Below are 11,754 nucleotides of genomic sequence, written 5' to 3' on the forward strand. Positions count from 1 at the left end.
TTTTAAAATGTTTCAGATTGTGAAAAATTTCATTTTATTCACCAACTTCACTCCAACCATTTTTGAGAAAGACAAAGTAGGGACTTCAGTCACAAAACTGTCAGGAATGCTAGTCACCCTTTATTTAACAGTTCAGAGGTTACAGTCTTAATCACCAACCCCTCCTCTTGAAGCTGTTACTCTGTGTAAAACATTCCGATAATTACTGAGACAGCAAACGAGCATGTGAAAATAACTTTCCTGCCTCCTCTTAGCAAGCAGTCACAGCCTTTATGCAACGCTGTGTACGCTGGGAATAATCTAAGCTGAATGCTACCGCATTAGAGGTCTGGCCTTGTATGCTACACAAAAACTTCGGATACGGCTCTATATGCTAAGATCATAGTGAGGGTTAACTTGTTTGATTCATATTCAAGCGCAAGCCTTTTAGCCAGTTTAGCCAATCAATCAATATTACCAAAACTGGTAAATACCTCATTATTACCTATCATCTTTGCAAAAGAAATTCTAAAAGCAAACTTACCTCAGATGGTTCACTGACTTCTGCACCTCCCCGCGTCGTATGAGCTACGAGTTTCAGAAGATAGGGCTCTGCCTCTTCTGGTATGTCATCATTAATAATGTTCAGAGGAAGCGTTACCAGCATCTGTCCTTGATGAAAACATATCTCCCCAGTCTCTGGGATGAGGTCTGCAGTCACAGGTGAGGGATCGCTGCTATTTCGGGTTATAACCCAGGTAATGGACACATTCCCATGCGTTCCACCGCTTCTGACAATCGTGATCCCTTCAAACCTATGGTTTTGAATGAAAATATAAACTCATAATATACAATTACTTTTGGCTTGCTTAGTCATTATTCCCTGGAAGATTTACACTGACTTCAGTGGAATTAATGCTAACTGCTGCAACTGACGTTTGAGTCAGGGCTTAAAGTACGTGAAATAATAACATGCCAACAGACTTTTCTGAGTGCTTACTGTAATGTCTCCAAAGATACTCGTTAGGACTTACTTTGTTTACAGTGAGAAAGATACTGAGAAGTGCAGACTTGGCATGTTTTACATTTGTGTCAGGAAATACATGTCAAATTCCAGAACATTTTTTCTGTACTAACTTTCTACACCATTTTATAAACTATATCAAAATACAGTTGAACATTTAAATAATCATTCTGAATGAATCATTTGCCTCTGTCCTGAAATATTATTATCGATATCTATGAAACTGGAAATGTCATGTTTCCTGCATCTGACAAGCACATGACTACAACAAAAAGTTGGGGAATCACGACTTACAAAAAACTTAGAAAGCAAGATTTATTTATTTACTGTGTATAAGAAAGACAGACGAATACTGAAGTGCTGGGATCTATACTATAAAATATTCTCTCAAAATTGTTCATACAATTGTTCATCCCCTACTCCTCTGGGGATGAACTACCACCAGTAGGTAGCAGTGGACATTTTTATTGAGACTGTCAATATTGTGTATCAGTCCTGCCTGTAAAATTTGTACAGAGCTTTCATTTTAATCTCTCTGTAAAATTGCAAATATTTAACTTATTTTTAAGTTTAAGGTAAGTACTTCATGGGAGACACTCAACACACTTTTTTTAAACCAGAGACTGATTTTATATATACTAAATACAAAGATTTACCAGGGAAATAAGCCAGAAATCTATTTCCCACTTGCATGAACTGGTGTGTGGCAGCATCATGACTTCATTGATCTTGCCTTTAGATTAAGGCTTTTTTGGTATTCTGATAATGTGATTAAATATTTACAGTTTCTACATACAGTTCATAAATATTAAAATACTTCCTGTACAGTCAGACATTTCCGCTTCCTTGGAATCTTTGTAGATATAGTTCATAATAACACACTGAGTGATTTCTACATTATGTTTTCAGTAGTGATTTTGTAATTACTTTCAATGAAATCCTACGGACGCTTAACAATGCCGAACAAATCTCTTAAACTGAGTAGATACTAGATTTGAAGATCTGTAGTACCTTGAAATTTGGTCTTCATCAATAATAACAGTCTGAGCAAACAGGATACTGTTGATTGATAGTACTCCATAGGGTTTATCGTTCGGTTGGATGGTGACATGAGTAACAGATGGATTAACCAAAACAGCATCTCCCTGCAAAGTGTCCTTAAGAAGCATAATCTGAAAGGTCTCAGCAATTTCTGGTATGGCATCGTCAAGGATCTTAAATCTTATATAAGTTTCATGAACTAGAGGTGGGAAAACAATAGTTGTATTTGGCTGTAGATCTAGGAAGTCGACATTAAGCTGTGCATGTGCTGTTGAATTCCCAGTTACGATGGCGTAAGTGACAGAGACTTCATATTCATCAGGTCCAATTAATTTTCCACTGTCATCCTTACCACGAACCACTTGAACTGTCAGCACATCAACTTCCTCGGGCACCATATAAGCACTTCGAACAAAACGCACAGGGCTGTCATTTTTCTTAATATTAATCTGAACAGAATTTTTTGTGTTGTTGATTTCAGCCCCTCCCTCCACGTTCCTCAGACGAACAACAAACAATTCATCATTTTCAGGTATCTGGAAAAATAATATTAGCAACTGTGTGTAAATCGCATTTCAAACATATGCAGAACACTCTTACTGACTAATATGGTTTATATATTTTGCAGAAAAGGGAAATAATACAAACTGTACAGCTCATTTGATATTAAAACAAACAGGAGAGAAGTCTTGCTTTTAACTTTGGATTAAAATCACTTCTCAAAATTGAATGTTTCAATTTTCTAAAACATACTTCTGTGCTCCACCAATCTGAAAAAAGGTAGAAAGCCAAATAAAAGCAAAACAAAAACAAGGCAAGAATCAGAAAAAGCTGGATCTTTCCAACTTTAGACTATGATGAGATCCAAGCTCTACTTTTGGAAGCAAGTGTTCCTCCCCCTTATTAAGATTTACATCTTGATTTTCTGAGGCTGACACTGATTTGCCTCTACACATGCCTGAGAGAACACATGAACTACTTACAGACACAACCTAGCTCGGCTCATCTATTCATAAACAACTGGAAAAGGAACACTTCCTATATTCAGGCACACCCACCTCCCCAGAGCAAATTTCCATCACAGATCTGAGAAAGTGTTTTCTGGTGCTTAGCAATTAATTAGGCTTTGGCATTTCTGCAAGATGACTGCTTAAAACTACATTTTAATTTCAGCTATTTCGTCTCCAATAACTGATGCAGCAGACAATAAAGAATGGCTTATAAACTGCAAATTACATAACTTAAAGATAAGATTTTTGCTTTATATTACTACATTTTACTCCCCAAATTTTGATCTGCTAAACCTATTTAACTGAAAAAAAAGATTGTTTTATTAATACATATCGGTAAATGTAAATCTTTAAAAACTGTTTATGAACTTTGCATCTCTTCCTTGCTGTGGACTTCTAGAAGCTAGTATTATTTGCTTCTGAGGGGAATTCCAGGACAAAATTACTTATTTTTTGCTAATGGTTATACTCTATTACGACATTGACAAATCTTCTCATGCACTTTTGTTTACTGAGCTAAAAAATTCTGAAAACGTTGCTGTCCAATATTTCTTCTTTTTCATACCCATTTGTTAATTGGCCACCCTCAGATCCTTCTTAAGGGCTAAGAGAGTGGGCATGCAACTGCCTTTAGAGCTGATGCCAATTCCGTCCCTTGTTTGGCTTGCAACATGTAAACTTGCATAATTTTGTCAACGGATGCAGGTTTTCTCGCCAGCGTGAGACCTGAAGCTCTCAGTCACCTCTCTCCTATACTGAGATACAACAGTTATTTTACCTTATTAGAATAGTTACTAACTTACATTTCATTTAGTTCACTAATTAATATGCCATATTGCAGCATAAAAATATACATTTAAGAGATAGTCAAAACATATGCACAATTGTAGTTGTAGTTTACATCTTGGTATCTCATATAAATGGGACATTCTGTAGTTCTTAATGGCATCACAATTGAACAATAAAAAAAACAGTCAAACTTCAAAGACAACAGTATAAAGGATTTCTAGTGCTGCCTTTCCTCTTTCATTTTCTCTTAACAAAGTTTCCATTATCCCTTACTAAAACATAAAATGTATAGAGTAAAATTACCGTAAGTGTAGTGTGGAGATCAGAGCTGCAGTCCCCTAATTTCTATAGGAAAAGACTACCCAATGCAGAAAAATACTTTTTTCATTGTTTTCGCTAACTTGAGATTCTAACAAATCAAACTAAGTTCTGAAAGTAACATTGGATTCTTGTGAATTCATCATCAACAATAAGGGGGTTTTATGCAAAATTAATCCTTCATGTACGCCTGTGAAACACTTTCACTGAGTGGACCAGCCATATCTGTACAGATCAAACTTTGAGAAACACAACTCGAGAGCATTTCTCAGAGGGAAAAAACCCCATATCCTCCCAAAAAGCCTAAAGAGCTCCTTCTCTGTGCAAGTCACAGAAATATTACCTTTAATCTGAAAGAGACGCTTCTACACACCAGTCTGGCACAGTCTCATTATAACATTAAAAATGTCAGTATAGATGTGGAAAAATACTTTTTATAACTAACAGAAATATGAAAAAAATTGCTTTTAAAGGTGCTCACTTCTGAGATAGGCACTGCCTTGCTATGAATCTTTTCTTGTGAAATTTCTTTATTAAGGTGTTCTGTGTCATATTTACTTATTTTGGTGCCTCTATTTTCCTCCTTATCTCATCTCCATTATAAAGAAGAAAAAAAAAAACAACAGAAAATAAAATCATGAGTAAGAAAAGCCAAAATCACAAATTGAAAAGTAGAAGAATGTGTTTTGTTTACTCTGAAATAGAAAGAAAGGCTCAAAACTTATCAACATATTTTTTAAAGACCAATCTAAAAATTGAAAATTTTTAATTATCACCTAGTGTTCATACTCTTCACAAGATTGCCTGTTTCTTTTAGGATCCTTACCTACTTCTAGAATTACTTTTAAAAATATGTTTCTACCCCTGAAAAATCTCTCTCTATATATCTCTATAAAAACATGTAAATTTTTTCGATCTTTTCTCTGTGAATATTCCACGTGTTGAATTATTTCTTTAGTGGCAAACATAACATGGCTGCTCTTCACATGAATGAGAGCCAGTCAAGCTAACAAAAAATAAACTGGATTCTTACGCATTGTTAACTGAAGGCAGAGGAGCTGCACAGGCATCACTGAGGATGTAATCAAAAATGCATCATGTAATCAATGTTATGATTAGGTTTCTTTTGCCTAAACAACTAATAAAGACTAAAAGGAGAGCCGGAGTTCGTTATGAAAACATAGGTTGAATTCGCAAGGCAGTCAATTGGGGAAAAGCAGAGCACATTTTAAAAAGAAATACAGAAAAGTTAAATATAGAAAGGACAGTCTAACAGATAAACATAGATCTGGTTCAAGAATGGCCTTGGCCATACAACAAAGACCTCGTTATTCCATCTGAAAAAAAAAGTATAATGCATACCTGATTTTTATATATTTATGCAGTAGTACTTAACAGGTATAGTCAGAGCAGGCAGGGTATGTTCAGAAACTAAAAATATTCTCTGATGAGAATTACAGAGGTAGCATTAGAAGTAAAAATGATAGCCCATAGAGCCAAAATCTGACATCACTTTATTAAATAGAATTACTTTTAACCTTACTTAAACCAAGCATTTTTGTAATTTATTACTCTTAAGTCTCTCCAAAACAGCAGTTAACCTCCTACTTATCCAAACCAAAAACGGAGTCAGCTTGTTCCTACCTCCTCATCAAGCAGTGTTAAATTATAAATCAGCATTGATCTCCCAGGGGTAAATGTAATATTTCCCCTAGCTGGACTTAAGTCTTCTTCAGCTGGGTTTGGTCCATCTTCTATCTGCAAAGAATTGATCTTTATAATTAGAAATATGTAAAACGGGAATACAAATCTAGTACAAGTATAACAATCAATGCACAGTGTGTGTCACGCACAACAAACCACTATACATTCAGTCATCTCCTGCTCACAGGCACACACATTCATTTGTGAAAATCTGCTCTTTTCTGGCAGGTTAATTCAGAGTAACCACTCTGAAGAAATTATGTATTGCCAGAAAAAGAGGAAGAAAACTACTTCCATATAGGCCTATGAGTACTCTTTTGTACCTACTGATGCATAATTGACTTTCATATAACAGAAAGGGTATTAATTCTAATTTAACGTAAATCACTAGTATTTCATAAAAAGTTCCAAGACAAAATTCACTAGTATTTCATAAAAAGTTCCAAGACAAAATAATATCAGTTACTGGTTTTGCATCCTTTCTATCTTGACTTCCAATATTAGGGATATTAGATTTAATAGTGAAACCTAAAAAGACTATGAAGCCACTTAGAAGCAATATGGTGATTTTTTAAAGAAAATCTTGTAATTTTTTTTTTTCCCAGCATATGTATATAAATTACACTGTGAGATGGACCTGATTAACTGTGCAGATAGTAAAATTTGCTGGACCTTAAAACAAACAGATCTGCAATAAATTACACAGAGAATCTCATTCTGTACATCAACAGTACATGCTATATTTAGTATATTATTAAATCCAGTACAAATCTTTCAGATTTTGACAGGTCTAGATTAGACCCTTGATGTCATATGAGATCAAACAACTGATAAAGAAATATCCATATGAAAGAATTTATATATAATTTTAAATTATGTAATAGAATCAGAGCTAGATAAGGGAAAAAAAACAATAAAGATAATAACTGTATGACAGTCAAATCAAGTGCATACATAACAGCCCAAATATTCAACAAGAGTAATTATTTTGAAGGTTTAGTTTCTGGGGATTCAAACTGCAGACTTACAGATACAGAATTTCACTAAATACTGAGCTCTCATACTTACATGTTTGAAGTTGGCACAAGCATTAAAGACTCACTCAGATGTTTATTTGTAAAATACAGATAAAATTTAAAGAAATATTAAATAAGACATTTATTACACACTTAATACACATTGTCTTCTAGTAATACCAACTAATGCTGCCTCAAATATCTTCCTAAGTGACAGAATACAAATATTTCTCTAATATCTCTTTAATTTTTCCTCAAATTAAACTGTCACATAATTACAATATTTTCCATTAGACAGGTAATATCTTTCCATTTTATGAAACAGGTTTAACAAATGTAGACGTGGACATTTTGCCCTTGTTTCACTTTTATAAAACACTTTAATGATTGTGGCCTCACAATTCCATGCAACAGACTTGGGCAGGAAGCCTTTTTGAGAAACTCACCTCAAAAGTTACGGTGACCGTCCCATAGGTTCCCCTCTCCCTAATTAGAGTGAGAGGCACAAATTCGTTTCTGCCCCTGGGCTCATTCACTGTGATTAAGGCAGACTAATGAGGAAGAAGAGGGACAGGCAATCAGGCACAGATCAAATATCACAGCAGAAGGAAGAAACTGTTACCATAGAAATACCAAACTCCCACAGACAAGTTAATCCAATCTGCAAAGCAGTGCAGTGATGGCATACATTTCCTAGCAACCAATTAGTTCAGCTAATAAAAAGCTTGAAAGCTTTCAGATAAAAAAAATTATCATAAGTTATGCAAGTATAGTGGGGGTTTTTTTGTAAGTTAACAGAGTCAATATACACAAAGCACTGGCATATTAGCACTGGTATTTATGGGAGCTCCTAAGCCCATTAAAAATAAGTTTTCTCCATTAAAAAGTCATTTATAGGATAACTAGCTATAAATGGATTCTGTCTATCAAATTGTTGTAGGTGAAAGGTTTCAGAGAATTACACCAATTCAGGACCAGCATGTCTTAGTACCGTGCTACTAAAAATTTCTCATATTCTTGTGCTTTTTCAGCGAAGTCCTCTACAAAAATTACATCGCCATAATGCTAGCAAGAAGGCACAGCTTCTCCTTCTACTAACACGAGCTCTGTATTATTGCAAGTACCCTCTGCATCACCACAGTCACACCAGTGTCTTACCACAAAAGGTAGTATACAACGCATATAACATCAGAGTGTTCTCTCAGCTTGAGAGTTAAGTATAAAACTGCCCACTGAAGATAGGAAAATACCTATATTCTCAAGATTTTCAAACTGCATCTTTAGCTTTCCTGTGGCATTACTCTTCACTTCTTCCTTACTATATTAACATCTTGAATTACAGATGAGGAGCAGTGAGACTGAACAACTTTTTAAAACTTTTACATTTAAGATGAGCAACATAGATATTCATCCAAGTGTGAGGGCCTTAGGCGATGTCTCAACACCTAAAGGCATACAGAAGTATTAAAGCTGTATATGTGTATGAATTTCATACATATGTATGAATTACTTTTAGAGATGTTTCAAAGACATAACTCAGTATCAGGTTTTTAGTATATAATTAAATACAGTGCAAATCTTTTCAGATTTTGACAGGTCTAGATTAAACCCTTGATGACGTATAGGACCAAACAACTGATAAAGAAATATCCATACAAAAGCTCTAATATTAGAGCTATTATATAAATATATATATATTAGAGCTCTGATATTAAAAGCTATTCCTAGCACAGTTGTTCAGCTGAACAACTAACTAGCATCTTTGAAAATTTCACCTTTATGCTTTCTAAAATTTTTACATATATCATATAAAAAGCCATACCATGTTAAAAGAAATTATTCCAAAGGCATTGTCATTTGATAAGATTGTTACAGTGACATATTTGGGTGAGCCAAGCTTTATCCTTGCAGATGGTTTCTAAAATTAACAAAACAAAATAAGGTATTAAATATGGTGATGGGCAAAAAATACACACTTTTATTTTACAGTCTTTTAAGAGCAAATATCAGCCTATAACAAATTCTATGCCTTTTTATTATATATTACAATGGAAATTATTTAAAGCAATAGAATGCACCAAAATAATCCTTAATTATTGAGGAAATACACTCTATATAGTGAACAACAAAGGGCTTGAGACAAGTTTCATATATCATTTAATTTATGAAATTAAATAATTTCATAATTAATTAATCATAGTTTGGCAATCTATTATTGACACCATAGCAATAGGGAACTAGCTATGAAGCATGTAGCACTGCCAGGAACTCCAAAGTTGTTCTTTTTTTCCTAACATTCGTATAAAACTGATACTCTGAAGCTATTATACTGAGATATCAGCTAAAGGAAACAAGCCTTTATAGTGTTGTAAAAATGAGCTACATTTAGAAGTCAAAGGAAGAAGGAAGGGAAAATATGCATTTTTATATGCACTGCAAACATCCCCTGAGATGCATAATAACTCGCAATAAACCATAAAATTTATCTTTGCTGAACTGACATCAAACTTAGTCATGAACTGTTACCCCCCCAAAAAAAGTTAATGTGAACCCCTGTCTTGTAGCATGACTCCTGCAAGACAGAACAATATGAAGACATTTATTGTTAAGCATTTAAAAATTTAATTTTTAAATATTTAAAAAATTGTTTGGTTTTAGGTAAGTCATTTCCCCTCTGCTTCAGGAGGGCTGGAAGTCATCCTCTTTCTTTTGCCACTTCCACCCTCTCTTCCAGGTACGGTCTATGCAGGAAAACAGGAAAGACTGAGCGTCTCTTCACAATCTGACTCTTCTGGCCTCTAGTACATCTTCAAGTGTCCACAGCTGAACACAGCACCCGTTGAGGCGTCTGACTATGCCTGTGCTGCACAGCAACATCACACAGAGACACCCACAGGAATGGCAGAACCTTCTACAGAGCAGCAGGCACCATCCTGGAGAGGCTCCAGATTTTAGTTCTTACCTATTAGGATTCAGACTCACGAGCAGCACCACGACATTGAAATCTATGGAATACCATCAATTTATGTCAGGTCACCCAGTGTTTTCTAGGGAACAGATCAACTGAAAAATTGAGACTTACTGGTAGTGTCAAGTAAAATGTGAATGTCTCATCAGCCTCTGGGAGATCATCATCACAGACAGATATGTACACTGTTCGGTTTGTTTCTGTATCAGGTATAAATGCAGCCGCATATGTGTCAAAAAAGTCTCCTGTGTTTTCTCCATCAATCTGCAATAAATACACAACTGAGTGCCACCTCCTTCTTCCCCCACTATCTTCTATAATAGTATTCTGGACTCATTTAACAGACTTCATACTCTCTTCTTTGCACATAATTCTTCCTGCAATTTTCCCTGCTGTCATACAGTTGATTTCTGGACAGAAGGTATAGACAATAGCCCCTCGTACCCATGCTGAGTAACCAGGAAAAACAAAACAAGCCAAACATGACACTTCATTCAGAACCATTTATGACTTCCTTCCTTGCAACTGGGTATCTTTTGCATAATGCACCGTATGACCTTTTTTTTTAGTGGGAAAGCTATTCCTAGCACGGATTTGGGTATCTTATAATACTCTACTGGAGTTAAACTCACCTTAAGATATAACTGCCCTCTGCCTTCCTGTCTCATTCTAGGGACTAGAAGGAGCCCAGGCATTTAACCTGGAGTAACATTTTGATCAACAAAGTTGGCAAGATGAAGTATTCTGTAATGAACAACCCTGCTTTCATTTCAGTCAACAAAAGAAAACCCCACTGATTCTGCTGTAAGGTGGTTGGAGTAGAGATTACAAAAGCAATAGTGTCAAGACAGCGAAGTGTCTAAGTTAAGCTCACAGTTGGAAGCTGAGACTAAACGGATGGAAGCAACTGAGAGCAGCATAGCTGCCGCACCTGAACTTACCACCCTTAGAGGCACTAAAGGTTTGAATGAACCATTGTGAAAAAGGCTATTCTTCTTTTGAGAACAGTGAAATTAAAAGTTCCGTGAAGAGGAAATCAAGTATGGAAGGTATTTTTGTGGCTCTCACCTATCACTGGACATACGGGCAAGTACTTTTTATGTATCTGAGCCAACACTAGACTTACCAAAAAGCTCTTACAAAAACAGGCTATAAACATCTTCCTAAAAGAGCTGCTCAAAATATTCATGTTAGAAGCAAATTGTGGAATTTCAGGTCCTTAATAAGGAAACTAAGTCACTCTGCTTGTTACACCAGTAAAGAGCACTTGCTTCAAAGTACAATCACATTTTGTCAAGGTTTTCTCCTCAGATGGTAATAGTGTGAAATCCATACAGATCCATTTCTATTCCTTGTAATTTCTAAGGCATATGTTTTTCCTATTTAATTACAGGAGAATAAAATATTGTTCAGGAACATAGATAATTTCTTTTGTCTACAGACTGTAGAAATTCATAAGCAGTACATCTTCTCTGGTACACCGCTGTGCTCTCATGTGATACTCATACCACATAGCATCTTACCCCATACACATATGGTATAGCACAGGTTAAGGGGTTTAAACTTTTAAAGGGAATACAATTGAGATCATAGTTAATAACAGCTAAGAAATAAAGGAAGTAATGTAAAAACACTAACTCTGATCTCCCAATGAATACAACAATGTAGTTTTAAAAATTCATATGGAAATCTGACTCAAACACTGGAGTAGCCATTAAACTGCATGTTCTAAAGTAAACTGAAAAATTGTTATATATCCACGTTTTCAGTATGAACTCACAAGCACAATCAAAATCAAACACACTTATCAGTTCCGACTTCTACTGAGCTGTAGGAGCTCACTCCTTGAAGAGGTGTTTATACCACTATTTTGAAACTACTGATGCAGGCAGCAGGGATTTACTC

General features: G+C 35.3%; 1 protein-coding gene across 1 annotated transcript in view; it reads right to left on the minus strand.

Moving 5' to 3' along the window:
• Nucleotides 1–11,754, minus strand: part of LOC104628547 (G-protein coupled receptor 98-like) — a 40,709-nt gene that overhangs the window by 24,180 nt on the left and 4,775 nt on the right. Inside the window, exons 4-9 of the mRNA XM_010297173.1 lie at nt 9,964–10,113; nt 8,704–8,799; nt 7,328–7,432; nt 5,806–5,919; nt 2,015–2,580; nt 524–794 (exon numbers count right to left, since the gene is read on the minus strand). Coding sequence (XP_010295475.1) covers nt 524–794; nt 2,015–2,580; nt 5,806–5,919; nt 7,328–7,432; nt 8,704–8,799; nt 9,964–10,113 — 1,302 coding nt within the window. The remainder of the gene's footprint in view (nt 1–523; nt 795–2,014; nt 2,581–5,805; nt 5,920–7,327; nt 7,433–8,703; nt 8,800–9,963; nt 10,114–11,754) is intronic.

The sequence above is a fragment of the Phaethon lepturus genome, unplaced genomic scaffold (assembly GCF_000687285.1).
Source record: "Phaethon lepturus isolate BGI_N335 unplaced genomic scaffold, ASM68728v1 scaffold9971, whole genome shotgun sequence".
Lineage (NCBI taxonomy): Eukaryota > Metazoa > Chordata > Aves > Phaethontiformes > Phaethontidae > Phaethon > Phaethon lepturus.